General features: G+C 45.0%; 2 protein-coding genes across 5 annotated transcripts in view; one reads left to right on the top strand and one right to left on the bottom strand.

The window, feature by feature from the left end:
- Positions 1 to 1,102, bottom strand: part of ZSWIM7 (zinc finger SWIM-type containing 7) — a 38,464-nt gene extending 37,362 nt beyond the window's left edge. For both annotated transcript variants that reach the window (XM_087969178.1, XM_087969259.1), the window contains exon 1: positions 839 to 1,102. The gene's annotated coding sequence lies outside the window, so the exon portion shown is untranslated. The remainder of the gene's footprint in view (positions 1 to 838) is intronic.
- On the top strand, positions 860 to 23,650 carry TTC19 (tetratricopeptide repeat domain 19). 3 transcript variants are annotated; one of them, XM_087968421.1, is made up of 10 exons: positions 860 to 1,143; positions 3,470 to 3,576; positions 4,531 to 4,641; positions 6,029 to 6,067; positions 6,220 to 6,276; positions 8,793 to 8,854; positions 13,280 to 13,374; positions 15,268 to 15,422; positions 17,181 to 17,343; positions 18,536 to 19,249. In XM_087968421.1, the coding sequence occupies exons 1-10, from the start codon at positions 954 to 956 to the stop codon at positions 18,724 to 18,726; spliced, it is 1,170 nt and encodes a 389-aa protein (XP_087824547.1). In that variant the 5' UTR covers positions 860 to 953; the 3' UTR covers positions 18,727 to 19,249. The 3 variants fall into 3 exon arrangements, with proteins under 3 accessions (XP_087824547.1, XP_087824657.1, XP_087824613.1); XM_087968531.1 differs by lacking the exon at positions 18,536 to 19,249 and adding an exon at positions 23,178 to 23,650 and having other exon boundaries at positions 954 to 1,143; XM_087968487.1 differs by lacking the exon at positions 4,531 to 4,641 and having other exon boundaries at positions 954 to 1,143.
- Positions 23,651 to 25,042: the final 1,392 nt, after the last annotated feature.

The raw sequence follows: 25,042 nt of genomic DNA on the forward strand, positions 1-25,042 counted from the left end.
TGCCAAGCAATTGTGACTGGTGAATGCTGTGATGGTCGTAAGCGTGAGGACTGGCCTTTTTTCAGTGTTTTTGTAATTCTGAAGTCACAAAATGAACGGTTGTAAGTCGAGGACTGCCTGTATTCGTAATTAATTTCTTTTTTAAATTAATTCACATGATTGATTTTACTTTATTAGATTTACTGCTTATTTATATATTTTTTATGCGATGGTACAAAAATGTGGTATAAAGTTTGCCATGATGTGGCAAAGTGTTGGAGGCTTTATGTTTGTTTTTTTTAAATATTAAATATGAGCAGTTTTGTACAAAACTTAAAACAAATCGAAGGTGGGAACCGAGCGTCTCTCAAAAAGGAAGGCCCGGTCACGCCGTTGCTTAGCAACACATTTTCCCGCTGCTCTGCTCTGAGTGGCTAATTTCAGTCACGTGAAATCCCGCCTTCTCCTCCATATCCCGCCCACTAACGTCTGGTGGTGGGGGGAAGCTGTGGCGCCGATATTGAGCGCCTCGTGTGGAGGATTAAGTTAAAAGCACTCAATGCTCAAATGACACCTTCTGGCCTATTCTGCGCATGTGCAGAGCAGAACGAACGAAGAGCTAGAAAATACAGTGAGCCCTCCAATACCTGAGGTCAGGAGAACAAAGCGCAGTATCCGATAGTTGGCAATTAATGAATATTTCTGAATAAGCCCATTTCTCTTTCCCAGAGAGATAAATATGTTAAGCAACAACTAGAATTTCTCCTGTTTTTCCTACATATTGGAAAAACATCTCGCAAGACCACAACGCTGCACCACTCTACACCAAAGTAGTCTATAAATGGACCGCAGAACTCACGTGACCACACGTCCTGCTTCTTCTTTCTAATCACGTGCCGAGGGAGTGACGTCACCGCCGTCGTCAGGGTCACCCTGCTCCTTCGCCTCCTTCCTCCGCCTCCTCTTAAAGGGCCATGTCTCTTTTGTCGTCGCTGCTGCGGAGGCTACCTCAGCGAGGCCTTGTCACGGCCGCCGTGGCCGGTCGACACCGTCTGGCGCAAGCGAGACCCCGGCCGGGCAGAAACGGAGGCCTGTACCGAAGGACATCCCTCCAAGCGGCAGCGGGAGGAGCCGTCCGGGTTGGCAGTGGCCTCAGCCTATCAGGTGAAAGGGGGCGTGTCTCTTTGACCAATGGAGACTCGGGTATGGCCAGAGTGGGCGTGCTTTCCCGTGGGGGCGGGGCCTCCGAGGCATAAATGGGATACCGGTATTGACATGCGTGGATTGATTGAAGATAAGTTTTCTGGTGTTTTTTTTTTCTTTTAATATTTATTCCATTGAAATTATGGATTAAGGCAAAAAAAATTGACTGGAAAGGAATCCCCGTGCCAGAAAAAGAAGCCAAGAAACAGACTTGCAAATTCTGGATCTTAAAAATAAATAAATAAAAGTCAGATAACAGATAACCGATGATTGAGTTGGAAGGGACCTTGTAGGTCATCTAGTCCAACCCACTGCCCAAGCAGGAGACCCTACAACATTTCTGACAGATGGGAGTCCAATCTCAAAGTCATTTTCCTCCCAGCTGCCTTTGACTTCCTACCATTATCTTCAAGCCAACGTGGGCAGTGGCTGATGGGCAAAATCATCTCGGTTTTCAGCTTGGCAGCCTTTCTGAATCGCAACTGGTCGTGGGGAAGGACGGTTGGTCATAATGGTTGGAAACACCTCTGGCAAAAGACAGCGCCACCCAATTACAGCCACCAATACTGCATCCAGTTTTGGTCGCCACGATATAAAAAAGATGTTGATATTGAGTCTCTAGAAAAAGTGCAGAGAAGAGCAACAAAGATGATTAGGGGACTGGAGGCTAAAACACACGATGGACGGTTGCAGGGATTTTGGTATGTCTAGTTTAATGAAAAGAAGAAATAGGGGAGACGGGATAGCAGTGATTCCAGTACTTGAGGGGATGCCTCAAAAAAGAGGGAGTTCAAGCTGTTCTCCAAAGCCCCTGAAGGCAGGACAAGAAGCAATGGATGGAAACTGAACAAGGAGAGATTTAACCTGACAGTTAGAGCAATTAATCAGTGGAACAAGTTGCCTCCAGAAGTTGCGAATGCTCCAACACTGGAAGATTTTAATAAGAGATTGGATAACCGTTTGTCTGAAGTGGTATAGGGTTGGACTAGAAGACCTCCAAGGTCCCTTCCAATTCTGATGTAATGTTCTATTCTATTCTATTCTATTCTATTCTATTCTATTCTATTCTATTCTATTCTATTCTATTCTATTTTCCATTCCATTTCATTCCATTCTTTTCTTCTCTTCTCTTCTCTTCTCTTCTCTTCTCTTCTCTTCTCTTCCCTTCCCTTCCCTTCCCTTCCCTTCCCTTCCCTTCCCTTCCCTTCCCTTCTCTTCCCTTCTCTTCTCTTCTTGTTCCTGTTCTGGCCTGTTCTATTCTGTTCTTCCTATTCCTATTCTACTCCACTCCACTCCACTCCACTCCACTTCTATTCTATTCTATTCTATTCTATTCTATTCTATTCTATTCTATTCTATTCTATTCTATTCTATTCTATTCTAGTTTCCATTCCATTCTTCTCTTCTCTTCTCTTCTCTTCTCTTCTCTTCTCTTCTCTTCTCTTCTCTTCTCTTCTCTTCTGGCCTGTTCTATTCTGTTCTTCCTATTCCTATTCTACTCCACTCCACTCCACTTCTATTCTATTCTATTCTATTCTATTCTATTCTATTCTATTCTATTCTAGTTTCCATTCCATTCTTCTCTTCTCTTCTCTTCTCTTCTCTTCTCTTCTCTTCTCTTCTCTTCTGGCCTGTTCTATTCTGTTCTTCCTATTCCTATTCTACTCCACTCCACTCCACTCCACTCCACTTCTATTCTATTCTATTCTATTCTATTCTATTCTATTCTATTCTATTCTATTCTATTCTATTCTATTCTATTCTTAGTTTCCATTCCATTTCATTCCATTCTTCTCTTCTCTTCTCTTCTCTTCTCTTCTCTTCTCTTCTCTTCTCTTCTCTTCTGGCCTGTTCTATTCTGTTCTTCCTATTCCTATTCTACTCTACTCTACTCCACTCCACTCCACTCCACTTCTATTCTATTCTATTCTATTCTATTCTATTCTATTCTATTCTATTCTATTCTATTCTATTCTATTCTAGTTTCCATTCCATTTCATTCTTCTCTTCTGTTCTGTTCTACTTTACTCTATTTTCAAATTCTATTCTGTTTTCAAATTCTATTCTATTAATTCTTTTCTATTTATTCTAATTCTATTCTAAATTCTAATTCTTCTAATTCTAATTCTAACTTTCATTCTAATTCTAATCATTCTAATTCAATTTCTGATTCTGATTCCATTCCTATTCATTCCAAGGCACCTGCCCTTTTCTCTCACTCGGGAATATAGAGAAGCGGGACTTGCCCTCTCTTGCGCCAACCTCTCCGCCTTTGGTTGTCTTCCAGCCTTCTTCCTTTTCTCTGGAGAAACTGGGAAGAAGGATGAAGGAGAGGAAGGCAAGGCCAAGGCAGACCCCGAGGACGCCATCATCCTGCTGCTGAAAAAGGCCAAGGTGAGCAGAGACACCCCCAGAAGTGGAGTCGGTGCCCCTGGAACGGTCCTTTGGCAAGCAAGACCTCTGGGGAAGGACAAATCAGTTGCTCTCCCCCAGCATCCGGTCAGAGGTTTTTGGCTTGCCTGCCTCTCCATCTATGGGGCCAGGAGTGTCTGCAGGGAGGTCAAGATGAGGTGGCCGCTATCTTGATTTTTACAAGAGGGCCCTACAATCATGTTTTAAAATCTTTTCAGGGAGCTACTAGGCTGCTTTTGCTAATTTAATCAGGTTTTTCTTTTCTTCCTTCTCCTTTTCCCCTTCTCCCCTTCCCTCCTTCCTTCCTTATCATCCTTCCTTCCTTCCTTCCTTCTTTCCCCTTTTCTCCTTCTCTTCTACTCTCCTTCCTTCCTTCTCCATTTTCCCTTCTTTCCTTCTCCTCTTTTCCCTTTTCCTTCCTTCCTTTCTTCTTTCCCCCTTTCCCTTCTCTTCTCTCCCTCCTTCCTCCATTTCCCTTTCTCTCCTTCCTTCCTTCTCCGTTTTCCCTTCTTTCCTTCTCCTCTTTTCCCCTTTCCTTCCTTCCTTTCTTCTTTCCCCTTTTCCCTTCTCTTCTTCCTTCCTCCATTTCCCCTTCTCTCCTTCTTTCCTTCTCCGTTTTCCCTTCTTTCCTTCTCCTCTTTTCCCTTTTCCTTCCTTCCTTTCTTCTTTCCCCTTTTCCCTTCTCTTCTCTCCCTCCTTCCTCCATTTCCCCTTCTCTCCTTCCTTCCTTCTCCGTTTTCCCTTCTTTCCTTCTCCTCTTTTCCCCTTTCCTTCCTTCCTTTCTTCTTTCCCCTTTTCCCTTCTCTTCTCTCCTCCCTTCCTCCATTTCCCCTTCTCTCCTTCCTTCCTTCCTCCCTCCCTCCCTCCCTCTCTTCTCCTCTTTTCACTTTCTCATCATCCTCCCTCCCTTGTTCCTTCCTTCCATCCTGCCACTAGCTAAAGATCATGAAAGGAGAGTTGGAGGAAGCCGAGCGCCTCCTGCACGAAGCCGCCTTGCTCTCTCAGCAATCAAGCAACAAAACGGCCATTATTTACACCTATGACATGGTTAGTCCTCCTGAAAACTCCCCTTGTGGTTCTCCTCCACAGTCCCTCCAGAAACTAACACACTATCTATCTATCTATCTATCTATCTATCTATCTATCTATCTATCTATCTATCTATCTATCTATCTACTATCTATTTATCTAATCTATCTATCTTATTTATCTTATCTATTCTCTATTATCTCTATATCTATCTTATCTTTCTCTTTCTCTCTCATCTGTCTATCCTCTATCCTCTATTTATCATCTATCATCTATCTACCTATCTTACCTATCTATCTCTTATCTATCTATCTTTCTATCTTTCTATCTATCTATCTATCTATCTATCTATCTATCTATCTATCTATCATGTATGCATGTATGTATGTATGATCTATCTATCCTCTATATATCTATCATCTATCTATCTTCTATCTATTTATCTTATCTATCTAATCTATCTATTTTCTATTATCTCTATATCTATCTATCTATCTACCTATCTATCTATCTATCTATCTATCTATCTATCTATCTATTATCTATTTATCTAATCTATCTACCTTATTTATCTTATCTATTCTCTATTATCTCTATATCTATCTTATCTTTCTCTTTCTCTCTCATCTATCTATCCTCTATCCTCTATTTATCATCTATCATCTATCTACCTATCTTACCTATCTATCTCTTATCTATCTATCTATCTATCTATCTATCTATCTATCTATCTAGTATGCATGTATGTATGTATGATCTATCTATCCTCTATATATCTATCATCTATCTATCTTCTATCTATTTATCTTATCTATCTAATCTATCTATTTTCTATTATCTCTATATCTATCTATCTATCTATCTATCCTCTATATATCTATCATCTATCATCTTATCTATCTTATCTATCTTATCTATCTTATCTATCTAATCTATCTATTTTCTATTATCTCTCTCTCTCTCTCTCTATCCTCTATATATCTATCATCTATCATCTATTTATCTTATCTATCTAATCTATCTATTTTCTATTATATCTATCTATCTATCTATCCTCTATATATCTATCATCTATCATCTATTTATCTTATCTATCTAATCTATCTATTTTCTATTATCTCTTTATCTATCTATCTATCTATCTATCTATCTATCTATCTATCTATCCTCTATATATCTATCATCTATCATCTATCTTATCTATCTAATCTATCTATTTTCTATTATCTCTATATCTATCTATCTATCTGTATCTATCTATCTATCTATCTATCTATCTATCTATCTATCTATCTATCTATCTATCTATCTATAATACTGAAATAGAAATCAGCGACACAAAAGTTCTCTGCTAAAGAGCAGCAAAAAAAAAGCACAATAACCCCATTTCCTTGGTGTCTTCCAGATGGCAAACTTGGCCTTCCTGAGAGGAGAGCTGGAGAAGGTAAGGAAATAATTGGAAGGGGACCCACATTTCCTCGTGGGTGTGGCCTTGGGTGTGGCTACGGGGAGCCCCTTTCCTTAAACCCCGTGTGATCTCCAAGCACCTCCACTGCCACCTTCCTCTTCTTTTCCTTCTTCTCCTTCTCCTTCCAGGCTGAAAAGCTTTTCAAAGCCACCATGAGCTACATGCTCGCCGGGGACGTAAAGCAAGTAAGTGCGTTTCTTGGTTAGGAACCTGCGGTTTTGTATCGCCTACCTCTAGACCGGGGAGGTCTGCAAACATGGCCACTATAAGACTTGTGGACTACAACTCCCAGAATTCCCCACCATGCCCAGTTGAGTCGTGAAACGTCTGCTAGAAAATAAGCCAAACTCAGAGAGCACCCAGGACCCCACAGCCCTCCTCCTCCTCCTCCTCCTCCTCCTCCTCCTCCTCCTCCCCTTCTCTCTGCAAACCTCACTCCCTTCTGGCACTGATGATGTTGCCTAGCTGGGTCACGAAACATCTGCTAGAAAATAAGCCAAACTCAGAGAGCACCAAGGACCCCACAGCCCTCCTCCTCCTCCTCCTCTTTTTTAATGTTTCTTAAGGTGTTATTTTATTATCTCAAATACAAAGAAGAGAAGGAAAAAATAGGAAAGAAAAGGAAGGAAAGGGGAAACGAGAATGGTGGGCGTGGGATACAAGGGGAAGAAAAGGAAGGAAGGAAGGAAGGAAGGAAGGAAGGAAGGAAGGAAGGAAGGAAGGAAGGAAGGAAGGAAGGAAGGAAGAAAGAAAGAAAGAAAGAAAGAAAGAAAGAAAGAAAGAAAGAAAGAAAGAAAGAAAAGGAAAGAAGGAAAGAAAGAAAAGGAAAGAAGGAAAGAAAGGAGGAAAGAAAGAAAGGAGGAAAGAAAGAAAGGAGGAAGATGGATAGGTGGGAGGAAGGAAGGAGAAAGAAAGAAAGAGGCAGAAAGGAAGGAAGGAAGAATGAAAGAAGAAATAAAGAACAAAAGAAGGAAAGAGAGAAAGAGTTAGAAATAAGAGGTAGGAAGATGGATAGGTGAGAGAAAGAAAAAGAAAGAGACAGAGAAAGGAAGGAAGGAAGAATGAAAGAAGAACAAAAGAAGGAAAGAGAAAGGAAAGAGAAAGATAGAAATAAGAGGTAGGAAGATGGATAGGTGAGAGAAAGAAAGAAAGAGACAGAGAAAGGAAGGAAGGAAGAATGAAAGAAGAACAAAAGAAGGAAAGAGAGAAAGAGTTAGAAATAAGAGGTAGAAAGATGGATAGGTGAGACGAAGGAAGGAGAAAGAAAGAGAGAGAGAGAGAGAACAAGAGCATGTCTTCCCTAGTTGCCTTCTTCCTCCTCTTTCTCGTTCTCGCACTGATGATGTTACCTAGCTGGGTCGTGAAACATCTGCTAGAAAAGCACCAAGGACCCCACAGCCCTCCTCTTCCTCCCTGCAAACCCCTCCTCCCTTCTAGCACTGATGATGTAACCTAGTTGGGTCATGAAACATCTGCAAGAAAACAAACCCAAGCTCAGAATGCACCAAGGACCCCGCAGTCTTTCTCTTCCTCCTTGTTCTCCTTCTCCATCACTGCACCAACCCTATTCCCTTCTTAGCACTGATGGCATTACCTAGCTGGGTGATGAAACGTCTGCAAGAAAACAACCAAGCTCAGAGAGCATTAAAGACTCCACCATCCTCCTCCTCCTCCTCCTCCTCCTCCTCCTCCTCCTCCTCCTCCTCCTCCTCCTCCTCCTCCTCCTCCTCCTCCTCCTCCTCCTCCTCCTCCTCCTCCTCCTCCTCCTCCATCATTCTGCAAACCTCCTTCCCTTCCATCCCTGATGGTGTTACTTAGCTGGGTCATGAAACGTCTGCAAGAAAACCACCCATCTAAGACAGCACGAAGGACCTTCCAATCCTCCTCCTCTTCCTCCTCCTCTCCACAAACCCCCCGCCCCACTCCCTTCCAACCCTGATGATATTACCTAGCTGGGTCATAAAACGTCTATAAGAAATCACTGCTCCCCGGCTCAGAGACCACCCAGGGCCCCACAGTCAGGACCCGGGGCTAACTTCTACCTCCCACGTCTTGTTTGTGGACTGCTTCCCCTCCTTTCCTTCTATTGAATGATGATCATTTTAACTACTGTCCAAATAACACAAAATCAGAGTTGGAAAGGGACCTTGGAGATCATCTAGTCCAACCCCCCGCGCAAGCAGGAGTCCCTACACCATTTCTGACAAATGGCAGTCCAGTCTCTTCTTGACAGCCTCCAGGGATGAAGCTCCCACAACTTCTGAAGGCAATTTCTGTTTCATGGGTTGATTGTTCTCACTGTCAGAAAGTTTCTCCTTATTTCCAGGTTGAATCTCTGCTGGGTCAGTTTCCATCCATGATTCCTTCTCTGGCCTTCGGGTGCTTTGGAGAATAGCTTGACCCCCTTCCAGGCCAACCCCATGGGAGGGTCACAGGGGGCTCATGGGTGAAGTTTGGGGTCCTTCCAGTGGGGAGAATGTTAAGGGGGAGCGAAGACAAGGGCGGAGTTTCCCCGAGTGTTTTATTCAGCTATCAAATACGAGCTTTTTCCAGGGTTTCCAAAGAAACCGAGGCGGAGAATGGTGTGTTTTAAGGGTATTGGTTTGGTTTGTGGTTGGGGGTCATCATGCTTAGGAAGTTGATGCCTTATACATCACCCCCCACACACACCCTTTCCCCACCCACCCCTCTTATCTTCCAGGATGACAATGCAATCCTCCAGATGTCGCTGAAGCTGGCCAGCATCTACGCGGCTCAAAACCAGTAAGTTTGATTCCCCTCTCCAGAGCACCAGGACAGGAAGCAACGGAGGGAAACTAACCCAGGAGAGAAGCAACCTAGAACTAAGGAGGAGTTTCCTAACAGTTAGAAGAATTAACCAGTGGAACTGCTTGCCACAGAAGTTGTAAATGCTCCGGAGTGGAGGCTTTTAAGAAGAGGCTGGACAGTTATTTGTCTGAAATGGATGGATGGAAGGATAGATGATAGATAGATGAGGTATATAATGATAGATAGATGATAGATAGATAGATAGATAGATAGATAGATAGATAGATAGATAGATAGATAGATAGATAGATAGATAGATAGATGATAGATAGATAGATGATAGATAGAGATAGATAGATAGATAGATAGATAGATAGATAGATGATAGATAGATAGATAGATAGATAGATAGATAGATGATAGATAGATAGATGATAGATAGAGATAGATAGATAGATAGATAGATAGATAGATAGATAGATAGATAGATAGATAGATAGATAGATGATAGATAGATGGATATATAGATTGATAGATGATAGATGATTGATAGATGATATGATACATAGGTGATAGATACATACATAGATAGATGATAGAGATGATAGAGAAATGATAGATGATATGGGTAGATAGAGATAGATGATTGATAGATGATAGATGCATACATACATAAATAGATGGTAGATGGAGAAATGATAGATGATAGATATGGATGGATAGAGATATATGATAGATAGATGATAGATGATACTTGATTGATAGATGATTGATAGATTATAGATAGATGATAGATGATTGATAGATACATAGATGATAGATAAATGATAGATAGATGGATAGATAGATGACTGATAGATTGATGATAGATTATATATCTATATCTATATATCTATATCTATCTATATCTATCTATCTATCTATCTATATCTATATCTATATCTATATCTATCTATCTATCTATCTATCTATATCTATATCTATATATCTATATCTATATGTATGTATGTATGTATATATATATATATATATATATATATATATATATATATATATATATATATATATGTTTTCTGAGGTTTTCGTGGGTATTTGTATGTGGATCTTTGGTTATTTGGGTTTTCTCCCACGTAAAATTGGAAGTATCTAGGCAACGTTTCGATGAAGTCTCATTCATCATCTTCAGGCTTGTGTCTTCCGCTCGGTGCTTCTCAGAGTGATGTGAGCTTGCAGCTGCTTCTTCCTTTTAACTGCTAGTGGGGGTGTGACTTGATTGGGTGGGGGCTTGGCTGTGTTCTGATTGGGTGATTTCGAGTCTGATTCTGTTAGCATCATCAGGGTTGGTTTTGGTCAGGCTGGTTTCAACTCCGCATATAATGGTTTCTGTGGGGATGTGTTTGGGAGCGACAGCAAAGTTGAATCCTTTCGAAAGGACATTGGTTTCGGCTTCGGTGAGGATCTTGTCTGAGATGTTGTGCACTGTTTAATGTGTGGCTGTGAGGGGAGGAGTTTGTTTCTGGCGTTGTTGTAGTTTTCCGAGTTTGTTGGTGTGTGTGTCTGTCTTGAGGGTGGTCTGTGTTTCGGCTCTCCAGAACCAAAACCAACCCTGATGATGCTAACAGAATCAGACTCGAAATCACCAACATCCTCTGCACTAGCAAACCACCCAAAAGCAACTTATCCAAAGAAGAACAAACTGCACTACGTAACCTGAAAGAAGACACCAGCATAATAATCCTACCAGCAGACAAGGGCAACGCGACAGTGGTTATGAACACATCTGACTACCAAACCAAGTTAACCAACCTACTCCTAGACCCCACATACAAACCCCTAAAGACAGACCCCACTACCTACCTAGAAAAAACCACCAGATCCAAAATAAAAGCCTCCCCCATCAGTGAAGAAATCCAGCAAAGAATCATACCCAGAGAGAAATCATCCAGATGCCCTAAGCTTTATGGTCTCCCCAAGATACACAAAGAAGGAACTCCACTTAGACCAATAGTCAGCTCCATAGGCTCACCTCTACAAAACCTAGCCAAATTTCTCGCCAAACAACTACAGCCCTATGCAGAATCCATCAACTCACATGTAAGAAACTCATTCCAGTTCATCGAGATCATAAAGAAACAAAACTTACAACCCAGCGACCTACTAGTGTCATATCCCTCTTCACCCAAGTGCCAATAAAAGAAGCCTTGACAGCCATCCAAAACAAATACAACCCCCCACAGCACATCCTAGATCTGACCAACCACTGTCTATCCAATACATACTTCACCTACAATGGACAAAAATACAAACAAATAGAAGGAGCACCCATGGGATCACCCCTCTCACCTGTCATCACAAACGTCTACATGGAACACTTTGAAACACAAGCTCTAGAAAAATATGATCACAAACCCAAACTCTGGCTCAGATACGTAGATGACACCTTCATAATCTGGCCACACGGGAAAGAAAAACTGAACAATTTCCTCACACACCTCAACAGCCTACACCCCAAAATACAATTCACCATGGAAACAGAAGCTAACAATCAACTTCCCTTCCTAGATGTCTTAGTATACAAAAAATCCAATGGCTCCCTAGGACACACCATCTACCATAAGAAAACACATACAAACCACTATCTATACGCACTCTCACACCACCACCCAGCACAGATCAATTACGTAGCCGAGACACTCATCTCCAGAACAAAATGCTTAGCCGACGAACAACACCTAGAGACCGAACTACACACTCTCACCAACGTACTAACAGCCAATGGATTCCAAAGAAAGAAGATTACCCACCTAATCCAAAAAGAAACCCCAACCAAAATCCAAGACAGAGAACAAGAGAACGGCAAAGCCCTCCCATATATAAAAGGCACTACAGACAAAATCAGCAAGATCCTCCAAAAATACAACATTAAAACAGCATTCTGCACAAACAGAAAAATATCCACCATCCTAAGAAACCCTAAAGACAAAATCGAGTTAGAAAACCAAGAGTATACGAAATCCCTTGCACCGCCTGCCCCACCACATACATTGGACAAACTAAGAGAAGAATAAGTGCACGCGTTGAAGAACACAAGAACTCAATCAAAAAAGAAGAAACGACCTCTTCCCTGGTCCAACACCTCAAAGCCACAGGACATGAGATTGACTTTAAAAATACCAGAACTATCGCCAAAACCGAACACTTCAACAACAGAATAATCAGAGAAGCCATAGAGATAGAAAAACACCCACACAGCATGAATAAACGAGAGGACACCTCCCGCCTACCAGCCATTTGGAAACCCGCCCTCATGAACAGACGAGTACCTAACATGAAGAATGACACCAGACCCACACCCACGAGGGCCACACAAGATGCTACCACCACACTTCCACGTAGAAAGCAAACTCACACCCACACAGAAGACGAGACATGACCACGGACCAGAAGCCGTACTGCAGTTGCATCACTACCTGCTTCAAACCCCTCCGACCCATACATGAAGCGAACTGACGCCCACCAGGAAGATGCGGCACAACCACGAACACGAAGCCAAACAGCAGGATCACAGCTCACCAGCTCAAATCCCCCAGCAACTAAGACCAACCTGAGCACAACCAAGCCCCCACCTGAACAGAACACACCTCCAGCCAATCAGAACACGGCCAACCCCCAATCAATCAGAACACAGCCAAACCCCAACCAATGAGAACACACCCCCACCCAATCAGAACACAGCCAAGCCCCCACCCAATCAAGTCACACCCCCACTAGCAGTTAAAAGGAAGAAGCAGCTGCAAGCTCACATCACTCTGAGAAGCACAAAGCCAAAGACAGAAGCCTGAAGATGATGAATGAGACTTCATCGAAACGTGGCCTAGATACTTCCAATTTTACGCGGGAGAAAACCCGAATAACCAAAGATCCACATACAAATACCCACGAAAACCTCAGAAAACATACATATATACATACATACATACATACATACATACATACATACATACATACATATGTTTTCTTAAGTTTTCGCGGGTACTTACATGTATGGTATTCAGCTTTGCTTGGGTATTTTCCCACGTCATTATATTTGTGCTTTTAAAGTTGTAGCAACGTTTCGGCAGAATCTCATCTGCCATCATCAGGCTTCTGTATTGTGTTCATCTTTGAGACGATATATATAGACAAACACAATACAGAAGCCTGATGATGGCAGATGAGATTCTGCCGAAACGTTGCTACAACTTTAAAAGCACAACTATAATGACGTGGGAAAATACCCGAGCAAAGCTGAATACCATACATATACAGAGAGAGAGATAAAAATACTTTGGGGGTGGAGAAACCTCTCTTTAGTTATAAAATGTGAATCCCCAAAGGAACTTTAAATAAACGTTCCCCTGTTTTCCTTTTCCTGCGCAGAGACAAACTCGCCCTGGCCGGCTACCAGTTCTGCATCCTGACTCTGGAGGAGAAGGTCGTGAAGCAGAAGGAGATGCCCGCAGACGCATTGCCAGGTAGAGGACCAAAAGGGGCTGCCCAGACCTGTGTTGGTCTTCAGTCCTCGACTTACGACCCATCACCCAGCCTGACTTGCCGGGCTGCTACTTATGACCCAGATTCTGGCAATTACCGTCCCCTTGTGGTCATGTGATGTAACTTCAGGCTCTCAGAACCCGCGTATATGGCTGTTTGCGGCATCCTTTACTGACAGGGCCGCATCTTATAACGGTTTTGCCAAAAACAGCATTTGCTTCTGGTTTTCCAGCCAAACTGCTTCCATAGTGAACTATGGCTTCGCTTAACGACCACGACACTCACTTAACCACTGCAAAAATGGTATTAAAATCAGCTTGGGGATCAATGCATTTTACATAATTTAACTATTATGACTGTGATGAGCACTCTATTGTGGTCATAATTAAAGGACTACCTGATATTTTGTTTGGGGCGGGAGGAACCTTCTTGGAATTATAATTCATGGCATTACAGGTCGTCCTCGACTTACGACCACAATGGAGCCCAACATTTCCACTGCTGCATGAGACGGTTGTTAAGTGAGTTCCGCCCCATTTTACAACCTTTCTTGTTAAGCGAATCCCTGAAGCCGTTAAGTGAGTCACACGGTTGTTAAGTGAATCTGCCTTCCCCTTTGGCTTGTCAGAAAGTCGCCAAAGGGGATCACGGGACCCCCGGGAATGCCACGACGGTCATAAATACAAGTCCGTTGCCAATTGTCTGAATTTTGGCCGCTGGGGATGCCGCAAGGGATGTTAAGTATGAAAGGGATGAAGATGTCAGGATTCCGGCAGTTGCCCGAATGAAATAATGAGCCTCGAGCCAAACTTCAAAACCCAGGCGGTGGGATTCTACCGGTTCAGACCGGTTCTATAGAACCGGTTGTTATGACTCTGCACAGTTCGGAGAACCGGCAAATCGTGTCCCTGGCTGGCCTCGCCCCTCTCAGTCCTCCCCTCCCCTCCCTGTCCAGTCAGTCCTTATTGTGCGTGCGCAACATTGCGCATATGCCCGACATTGCTGACTGTGTTCTTCCCTGCCCAGTCACTTCTTAAGGTATTTCTTTTTCATTTTACATTTTTACATTTGATTTGATTTGTCAATCGCTTACCAGATACAGGTATAAGAATAAATATAGTTTTGAATACATGAGATAGATACTTATAAGAAAAATAAAAAGAAACAACAGGACAGGGACGGTAGGCACGATTGGTGCGCTTATGCACGCCTCCTACAGACCTCTTAGGAAAGGGGTGAGGTCCATAGTTAGAAAGTCTAAGGTTAAAGTTTTGGGGGTTTGGGGAAGAAACCACAGAGTCAGGTAGACATCCAGTTTTGGCCACCACACTATAAAAACAATGTTGAGACTATAGAAAGAGCGCAGAGAAAAGCAACCAGGAGGATGAGGGAACTGGGGGCTAAAACATGCGATGAACGGTTGCAGGAACTGGGCCTGGCTGGTCTAGGGAAGAGAAGGACCAGGGGAGACAGGAGATCAGCCTTCCAGTATTTGAGGGAGGGGCTGCCCCAGAGAAGAGGAAGGGGTCAAGCTATTTTCTAAAGTGCCTGTAGGTCAGACAAGGAATAATGGATGGAAACTGACCAAGAATAGATTCAACCTGGAAATAAGGAGGAATTTCTTGACAGTGAGAACCATCAACCCATGGAACAGAAATTGCCTTCTGAAGTTGTGGGAGCTTCATCACCGGAAGCTTCCAAGAGATCGCCCTGCGATTTGTCAGAGATTGTGTCAGGTTTCCTGCTTGGGCAGGGGGTTGGACTAGATGACCTACAAGGTCCCTTCCCATTCTGATTATCTGTTTTATCTGACTGTGTGTCATGCAGATCGGAGCCGGCCTGGGCTCACTTGTCTCTTTCCCCTCTTGTTCCAGAGGAAGAACGGGTCAACACCCATCTTTTGCTGGCCATGAGTCTGGACTCCTACGCCCGCTATCTTCTGGCGCACCACGAGACAACGATGGCCCAGACCATGTACGAGCGGGCACTGAAGATCGCGCTGGAGGTCAACGGGGAGAGGCACCCCCAGGTGACCCCTGCGGGGGGCTTCCAGGACGAAGGGCCAAAGGGTGGAAACTCATCAGGCTGACGGGGGTTTTATAGACTTAGTTCAGTTTACTTGATTGTCATTGCACTTCGTTCAAGGAAATCAAACCCCATCTTCAGCGCACATCATGACCATGAAAATAAACACAACCACACATCCTTCACCTTCCACACATTGAACTGGAAACCCCAGACACCACACCGACACTGCGCTATACAGCAGAATTCAAAAGAGCTCCTGCCCTGGGATAGAAGCTGTTTTCCAGCCTGTTTGTCCTTGTTTTTATTTTATTTTAGTTTAGTTTACTTTATTGTCCTTGCACCTCGTACGACGAAATTAAATACCATCTTTAGTGTACATTATGATTATGAAAATAAAACACAAACACACCTCCTTCACATTCTATACAATTGAATTGAAAACCCCTGATATTGCATTAATATTACACTATACAGCAGAATTCAAAAGAGCTACTGCCCTGTGATAGAAGCTGTTTTCCAGCCTATTTGTCCTTGTTTTTTTTATTATTATTATTCTGTGCCAGATGGTAATAGTTCAAAAAAAAAAAAAAGGGGGTGCCCAGGATGAGATGGATCTTTGAGAATGTTTTGAACTTTCTTAATGGGGTTTCCTGCATTTCCTGAGCTGAGGAGAGGGTTGGACTAATGGACCTCTGAGGGTCCCTTCCCATTCCGTCAATTCTTTTTTCTTTTTCTAAAATGCTTCTTAAGGCATTATTTTATTATCTCAAATACCAAGAGGAGAAGGAAAAAAAATAGGAAAGGAAGGGAAGGAAACAGGAATGGTGGGCGTGGGATACAAGGGGGGGAAAAAGAAAGAGAGGGAGAGAGATAGAAAGAAAAGGGAGGGAGATGGATAGTGGGAGGAAGGAAGGAGAAAGAGAGAGACAGAAAGGAGGGAAGAATGAAAGGTGAAATAAAGAACGAAAGGAGGAAAGAGAGAAAAAAGGAAAAAGAGAAAGAGGTAGGAAGAGGAATAGGTGAGAGGAAGGAAGGAGAGAGAGAGAGAGAGAGAGAGAGAGAGAGAAGGAAGAGCACGTCTTCCCTAGTTGCCTTCTTCCTCCTCCTTCTCATTCTTGCACTGATGATGTTCCCTAGTAGGGTCATGAAATGTCTGCAAGGAAACCACCAAGCTCAGAGAGCACCAAGGACCCCACAGTCTTCTTCCTTTTCCTCCTCCTCCTCATCTCCACAAACCCTACTCCCATCTAGCACTGATGATGTTACCTAGCTGGGTCATGAAATGTCTGCAAGAAAACCACCAGTCTTCTTCTTCTTCTTCTTCTTCTTCTTCTTCTTCTTCTTCTTCTTCTTCTTCTTCTTCTTCTTCTTCTTCTTCTTCTTCTTCTTCTTCTTCTTCTTCTTCTTCTTCTTCTTCCTCTTCCTCTTCCTCTTCCTCTTCCTCTTCCTCTTCCTCTTCTTCCTTCTTTCTCCTCCTCCTCCTCCTCCTCCTCCTCCTCCTCCTCCTCCTCCTCCTCCTCCTCCTCTCCATAACCCCCCTTCCTTCTAGCACTGCAGGAAAACCGCCGATCTCAGGGAGCGCCAGCACCCATAGTTCCACCCTGTAGTTCCATTCTCTTTCTGTCTGCTGCCATCCACTGAAACCTCCTTTTCACGGACTCCTTGGGCAGCACAGCCTTTCTGGCCGGAGTCCCTCGACTTCACTCTTTTCTTTTCTGATCTGAAGTGTTTTGTTTTGTTTTTCTTCCTCCCGGCTCAGACCGTGGTGGTGATGAACGATTTGGCCACGGCGCTGGATACTCAGGGGCTCTACGAGGAGGCCTACGCCCAGGTGAGCCGAGCCGCCGAACTGGCCCAGCAGACCCAGCACACGGATACCCACGTGATCCTGAACAACCTGGCTGGCATTCTGATCCATAAAGGTGAGAGGTGGCATCGAGAGGGGTGTGAATCTACGTGGCGGGGGAGATGGGAAGGGGAGGAATCTCTGGAAGTTTTCAAGAAGAGAATTGGGCTGCCATTGGTCAGAAATGGTGTGATCTCCTGCTTGGAAGCGGGGTGGGGGGTGGGGAGGGAGGGAGGTTGGACTAGATGACTTCCAATGTCCCTTCCAACTCATCATCTCCTGGCGATTGGCCCAAAGCCACCCAGCGGGCTTTCATGCCTAAGGCGGGACTAGAACTCACCGTCTCCTGGTGACTGGCCCAGAGTCACCCAATCAGCTTTCATGCCTAAGGCGGGACTAGAACTCACTGTCTCCTGGTGACTGGCACAAAAATCACCCAACCGGCTTTCATGCCTAAGGCAGGACTAGAACTCACTGTCTCCTGGTGACTGGCCCAGAGTCACCCAAGTGGCTTTCATGCCTAAGGCGGGACTAGAACTCACAATCTCCTGGTGACTGGCACAAAAATCACCCAACCGGCTTTCATGCCTAAGGCGGGACTAGAACTCACCGTCTCCTGGTGACTGGCACAAAAATCACCCAACCGGCTTTCATGCCTAAGGCGGGACTAGAACTCACCGTCTCCTGGTGATTGGCTCAAAGTCACCCAACTGGCTCCCTTAGGGACCCATTTACAGGTTGTCCTTGACTTCATGACCACAGTTGGGGCTAGAATTCCCGTTGCTAAGTAAGGTGATCATTACGTGAGTCACGCCTAATTGTTGCCATGGTTGTTAAGTGAATCAGTGCAGTGGTGAAGTTAGTTAGCAACCCAGTCATTAAGTGAATCTGGCTCCGCCCATTGATTTTTTGCTTGTCAGAATTCCCAAAAGGGGATCGCAAGACCCCTCCCCCCAGGGATACTGCAACCGTCATACGTATGAGTCCATGGCTGAGAGTCTGAATCTTGATCCCGGGATCGTGGAGATGTTGCGACGGTCATTAAGTGCAAAAAACGGCCCTTAAGTCACATTTTTTTTCCAGTGCCGTTACAACTTCGGTCTCTAAATGAATGGTTGCGAAGTCGAGGACTTGCCTGCGCTGCCATTTGTCAGAAATGGTGTGGGGTCTCCCACTTGGGTGAGCGGGTTAGACTAGATGACCTACAAGGTCCCTTCCAACTCTGATTATCTGTTATCTGTATTTCCCCCCTCCCCCCACCCACAAAGGAGATTATTCCCAGGCCGGGCAGGTCTACAAAACCGCCCTGGAAGTGGCCGAGAAATCGGGGGACGGCGTCGCTGTGCGATACATCGCGAAGGAACTGGCTCAGCTGGCCAAGAGGAAGCGGATGCGATCCAAAGCCAAGGCCGGCTTGGCGGAGACGGGCAAGGAGGGGGCCGAGGGGCCGAAGGAGTGACCGCAACCCCCCCGTGGCTTGGAAGAAGAGAGAATGGCAATAGGCGAGGGCAACGCACCCCGCGCGGGTCACGTAGGGCAGCCCTCGACCTGCGCCCTGCCCAGGAGGGGGAGCCTAGGGGGCGCCAGCTGGAGGGCAGAGTGGGGGGCAAGGACCCCCCTCTCTGAGGACAATCCCCAGGTTGGAGCCCCGGGCTGAATCAAGCGGGAGACCCCTGCCGCTGTAAGCAATAAAACTTATTGTTTTGATTTAACCAATCGTGCCGCTGGACCTCATGGGGGATTGCAAAAGGCTGGTTGGCATTCACTACAGATTAGATGGATAAAGAGTTTTAACAGATCATCAAGAGTTGGAAGGGACCTTGTAGGTCATCTAGTCCAACCCCCCCCCCAAGAAGGAGACCCTACACACTATTGTCAGCTTGTCCTTGATATACAATGGTTTTGTTTAGTGACCGGTGGATCTCTGGGCCAAATAAAGCAGAAATACCTGCAGCTTCAGCAATAAAATGTATTATTTTGATTGATTGATTGATTGGATTTATATTTAACCAATCGTCCCGCTGGACCTCATTGGGGGCGTGTGTGCAAAAGGCACCCCCTACTGGTTGGCATTATCTACAGATTAGATTAACAAGAGTTGGAAGGGACCTTGTAGGTCATCTAGTCCAACCCCCCAAGAAGGAGACCCTACTACACCATTGTCAGGTTGTCCTTGATATACAACAGTTCGTTTAGTGACTGGTAGGTCTCCGGGCTGAATAAAGGAGACACCTGCAGTTTAAGCAATAAAATTTGTTATTTTAACTAATCGTCCCGTTGGACCTCATGAGGGCCTGCAAAAGGCGCCCCCTACAGGTATGCGTGAACTATAGGTTGTCCTTGATTTACAATACTTCGTTTAGCGACCAAAGTTGCAACGGCGCTGGGAAAAGGGAGTTGTTTTTTTCACACTTATGACTGCTTTGCAGCATCCCCAGGGTCACGTGATTCAAAATTTGGGGCACCTGGCAACCAATTTGTATTTATGACTGTCCTGGGGTCCTGTGATCCCCTTTTGTGACCTTCTGGCCAGCGGTCAGTGGGGGAAGCCCGATTCACTTAACAACAGTGCTATTAACTTAACCACTTGCAGTGATTGGCTCGACAACCGTGGAAGGTATAAACGGGGCGAAACTCACCTAGCTTCTGTCTCGCTTAGCGACGGAAGTATTGGGCTCAATTGTGATCGTAAGTCGAGGACTATAACAAAATATGGGGTAGGTAGGAGAGGCAAACATTTTTTCCAGTGGATTTGAAACCCGGAACTCCAATCCTGATCCCATGAAGCCATTTTTTTCCCGGATGACATCCGAGCACAGCAGTCAGTTTACAGAGAGGACCTGGGTTCAAATCTCTGGAGTTGATAGATTCAAGGAGGGGATTGAAACTCAAAGAGAGCAACAGGAGATCCAGGCCTTGCTGACGAGATGGGAGTTTGACCGTGTTGTAGTATTTAGTCCTCTCAATGCTTAGGATGCTCTTCCCCTCCCCCCAAATTTTTAGAAAACCAGGACGTACCAAGTTAAGATGGCCGTTTAGGGGAGGGTTTCTCAACCGTGGCAACTTTAAGAGGGGTGGAGTTCAACTCCCAGAATCCCCCAGCCAGAAGGCTTTAAGACAGAGCTCTCCAACCTTAGCAACTTTAATACTTGTGGACTTCAACTCCCAGAATCCCCCAGCCAGCCTGTTTTAAGAGGGATGGACTTCAACTCCCAGAGTCCCCCAGCCAGCCTGCTTTAAAAGTGATGGACTTCCACTCCCAGAATCCCCCAGCCAGCCTGCTTTAAGAGGGATGGACTTCCACTCCCAGAATCCCCCAGCCAGCCTGCTTTAAGAGGGATGGAGTTCCACTCCCAGAATCCCCCAGCCAGCCTGTTTTAAAAGTGATGGACTTCAACTCCCAGAGTCCCCCAGCCAGCCTGCTTTAAAAGTGATGGACTTCCACTCCCAGAATCCCCAGCCAGCCTGCTTTAAGAGGGATGGACTTCAACTCCCAGAGTCCCCCAGCTAGCAACTCCCAGAATCCTCCAGCCAGCCTGCTTTAAGAGGGGAGGACTTCCACTCCCAGAATCCCCTAGCCAGCCTGCTTTAAGAGGGTGGACTCCAACTCCCAGAATTCCCCAGCTAGCAACTCCCAGAATCCCCCAGCCAGCATGCTTTAAGAGGGTGGACTTCCACTCCCAGAGTCCCCCAGCCAGCCTGTTTTAAGAGGGATGGACTTCAACTCCCAGAGTCCCCCAGCCAGCCTGCTTTAAAAGTGATGGACTTCCACTCCCAGAATCCCCCAGCCAGCCTGCTTTAAGAGGGATGGACTTCAACTCCCAGAGTCCCCCAGCCAGCCTGCTTTAAGAGGGATGGACTTCCACTCCCAGAGTCCCCCAGCCAGCCTGTTTTAAGAGGGATGGACTTCCACTCCCAGAGTCCCCCAGCCAGCCTGCTTTAAAAGTGATGGACTTCAACTCCCAGAGTCCCCCAGCCAGCCTGCTTTAAGAGGGATGGACTTCCACTCCCAGAATCCCCCAGCCAGCCTGCTTTAAGAGGGATGGACTTCACTCCCAGAATCCCCCAGCCAGCCTGCTTTAAGAGGGATGGACTTCCACTCCCAGAGTCCCCCAGCCAGCCTGTTTTAAGAGGGATGGACTTCCACTCCCAGAATCCCCAGCCAGCCTGCTTTAAGAGGGAGGACTTCCTCTCCCAGAATCTCCCAGCCAGCCTGCTTTAAGAGGGAGGACTTCCACTCCCAGAATCCCCAGCCAGCCTGCTTTAAGAGGAGGACTTCCACTCCCAGAATCCCCCAGCCAGCCTGCTTTAAGAGGGATGGACTTCCACTCCCAGAGTCCCCCAGCCAGCCTGCTTTAAAAGTGATGGACTTCAACTCCCAGAATCCCCCAGCCAGCCTGCTTTAAGAGGGGAGGACTTCCACTCCCAGAATCCCTAGCCAGCCTGCTTTAAGAGGGTGGACTCCAACTCCCAGAATTCCCCAGCTAGCAACTCCCAGAATCCCCCAGCCACCATGCTTTAAGAGGGGAGGACTTCCACTCCCAGAATCCCCCAGCCACCATGCTTTAAGAGGGGAGGACTTCCACTCCCATAATCCCCCAGCCACCATGCTTTAAGAGGGGTGGACTTCCACTCCCAGAATCCTCCAGCCAGCCTGCTTTAAGACAGGGCCCTCCAGCATTAGCAACTTTTAATACTTCTGGACTTCCACTCCCAGAATCCCCCAGCCATCCTGTTTATTAGAGAATTCTGGGAGTTGAAGTCCACTCTTCAAGCTTGAGAAACCACTGGTTTTTGGTGTAATTCTCACACCTTCCTTTGCACCCTGCAAGACCAGGGAAGTGATTTATGATTTACTCAAAAGGGCCAACAGACCATGGCGGCTGCCCACAAGCTGGCTTGAGGCCACGGGTGAGAGTGGGGAGAGGGCAAAGGACACCCCACCCCACCCCCCAAAAAATTATTCTGGGTTGCAGTGATGATGAAAAGCAACCTGTTTCTTTTGCCCACCCTGGAATGCAGATTTTAAAAGCCCCACTTTTTCAGCTCTCCGCTCCCAGCCCCGAGAAAAGACGGACCGAAGGAAAATTCGCAAACCTGCTTTTCTTTTTTATTATTTGAATGGTCTGAATTGTAGAAGTCGCCATTTTACTCGGGGTAAAATGTACCAGCAGAACAGGGACACAAGGGGTGGGTGGGTGTTATTTGGGATTTTTCTTCTCCCCTCCCCACCCCAGAAAAATTAAACTTTGCAGAACATACCAAGGGGAAGAACAACAGCAGGAGGGATCAGAAATCAACGACGGGGGAAAATATATATATATATGAATATCTATTCGACCTCCCAAAGTAGGAAATGTTATTTGAAATCACAGAAAGGGACAGTTCCCTGTGCAAAGTAAACCTTTTCTTTTTTTAAACCACCAAATCTTTGGAATTTTGCAAAAAAATCCTTATATTATTATTATTATTATTATTATTATTATTATTATTATTATTATTATTATTATTATTATTATTATTATTATTGGTGTTTAATAATAATAATAATAATAATAATAATAATAATAATAATAATAATAATAATAATAATAATAATAATAATAATAATAATAGGTTTCACGAAGACTGAAATTTCTCCTATTTCACCCGCCGTCCGTTGAAGGTCGATGAGAGAAATTTGCAAGTGAGAGATTTGCAAAACAAAAAAAACTTTGCTGAGGAGGTGTGTTTGCTTCCTGGATTATTATTTCTTTATTAATTAATAAATACGTTGTTGCCCCTGTAATGGGTTTTCCGGTTGTGCATTTTGTTTGCAGAGCCTCTCGGGAACGGACAACAACGGTTTAAAAAGGTAACACAACTTTTGTGTCCTCTTTTTCCACACACCCCCCCTCTCCTTTCCTACAGTTTTTCACACCCTGCAATGTTTAGCAACCAGGTACCAAGCCCGAAGGGAGGTTTGATTTGAGTTTTTTTTAATTGAGCCCTGGATGAAAACTGGAAAGGCAAACGCACACCGAGGGAACAACACAACCTGTTGGGATGAAAATGACGACCTTGCCTCTTTGTGCAACTCCAAGTAACTTCTTCTCTGCTCTGCAAAGGACTACAACTCCCATCTGCACGGCCGTAGGGGTGGGTGTCATTCCAGGATTTGTGGCAGGCGGGTTTCCTTTCCAGAAATTAGCTTTGAGAAACTTTTTAAAGCCATTTTTTCCCAATCTTGATGACCTTTTATAAGAGGGGTGGACTTCCAACTCCCAGAATTCCCCAGCGGACTGGGGAATTCTGGGAGTTGAAGTCCACACCTCTTAAAAGTTTGTCGAGGTTCGTTAACACAGCCCTAAAAATTTGCCAGTGCAATCCTAGAATGCCCTAGAGCAGGGTCCCCAACCACCGGTCCGCGGACCGTGCACCGGTCCGTGGAACAAGTCCTACCGGGCCCCTGGCTTGCTGGCGCCGCCATTTTTTGATGAAAAAGGCTTCCGGTGAGCTTTTCCGGTAGAAAGCTCACCAGAAGCACGTTTTCATCAAAAAGATAAGCGGCATGCTCGTGAGCTTTTCCGGTAGAAAGCCATTTCTACCCGGAAAAGCTCACCAGCTGGCGCCATCTTTTTGATGAAAAAGTGCTTCCGGTGAGGTCACTGGAAGCACTTTTTCATCAAAAAGATGGCGGCGCCCAGCTGATGCCGGTACCGGGCGCGGCGTAAAAAGGTTGGGATCACTGCCTAGAGCAGGGCTGTCCAACCTTGGCCTTGAAGCCTGGCGGACTTCAACTCCCAGAATTCCCCAGCCAGCAAAGCTGGCTGGGGAATTCTGGGAGTTGAAGTCCGCCAGGCTTCAAGGGCCAAGGTTGGACAGCCCTGCCCTACAGGGCAATTTGAGCCTTTTTGTGAAACGGGGAGAGAAAAGGGGATTAATAGCTCAGATTTATCGTTAAATTCAGCTTTTTTCCCCGCCTTGGTTGAGATTCTCCAAAGCTCGAATGCATTCACAAATCTCGCAGTTACACAAAATTCAACCCAGCCCAACTGTGGCTTCAAATCCAGACCAGAAGCCGCCTGCAAAAGCGATCGCTTTGCCCCGCCCAAAAAAAAAACATGGGAAATTTTCTATAGCAAGGCCAACCGAACGGGCCCGATTTTGAACCCGATCCACCATTTATTTATTCATTTGTGTTTTGTTTTGTTTTTAATGGGAAGAAATGTGAATTTGGGAACGCAGAGACTTCCGTTGAAGGAACAGGTTTGAGGCTTCGCTCCGGCTGAAGACGAGAGAAAGTTTTGCTTTCTATTAGGGGGAGGAAAAGCAGCCAATGATTTGGGAGGGAAGAGAGAATTTTACGGGAAGGAAGGATTGATAAAGTAAAAAAAAACAAAAAACAGATTTGGGTGGAGGTCAAAACCAGAAAGGAGGAGAATAAAAGCCGTGTCATTTTGAGGGACCCATGCAAAATGGTTTCTTCCTAGTGTTGCCAAAGCAAAACCAACTGTATGGAAAAACAAAACAAAAACAAAACCAAACGAAAACAAAGCAAAACAAAATTAAAATTAAAATTACAGCATGGCATAATCATTAAAAAGATCTCGGTTATTCCAGCAGACCGGAGATTTCAAATGTACAGATCTCACGGAAGGGAGTCAGTTTTCAAAAAGGAGGAAAAAAAATATTATTTTCCACAAGTTTTTAACAACCACAGAAAAAAGGGGGCAAATTCTTTAGAAATTTTTTTTTTGGGGGCACAAAGGCAAATTGCACGCCACAGCAAGTGG

The sequence above is a fragment of the Notechis scutatus genome, chromosome 1, assembly GCF_049901735.1.
Source record: "Notechis scutatus isolate UNSWTSFEM ecotype Mainland chromosome 1, rNotScu1.2, whole genome shotgun sequence".
In the NCBI taxonomy this organism is placed as follows: domain Eukaryota; kingdom Metazoa; phylum Chordata; class Lepidosauria; order Squamata; family Elapidae; genus Notechis; species Notechis scutatus.

What these genes read in the sequence shown, in the direction of transcription:
- TTC19 (XM_087968421.1), top strand. Translation starts at nt 954, where the DNA reads ATGTCTCTTTTGTCGTCGCTGCTGCGGAGGCTACCTCAGCGAGGCCTT. An exon ending in TGAGAGGAGAGCTGGAGAAG is followed by an intron (nt 6,068 to 6,219) that starts GTAAGGAAATAA and finishes TTCTCCTTCCAG; the next exon opens with GCTGAAAAGCTTTTCAAAGC. An exon ending in GCCCGCAGACGCATTGCCAG is followed by an intron (nt 13,375 to 15,267) that starts GTAGAGGACCAA and finishes CTCTTGTTCCAG; the next exon opens with AGGAAGAACGGGTCAACACC.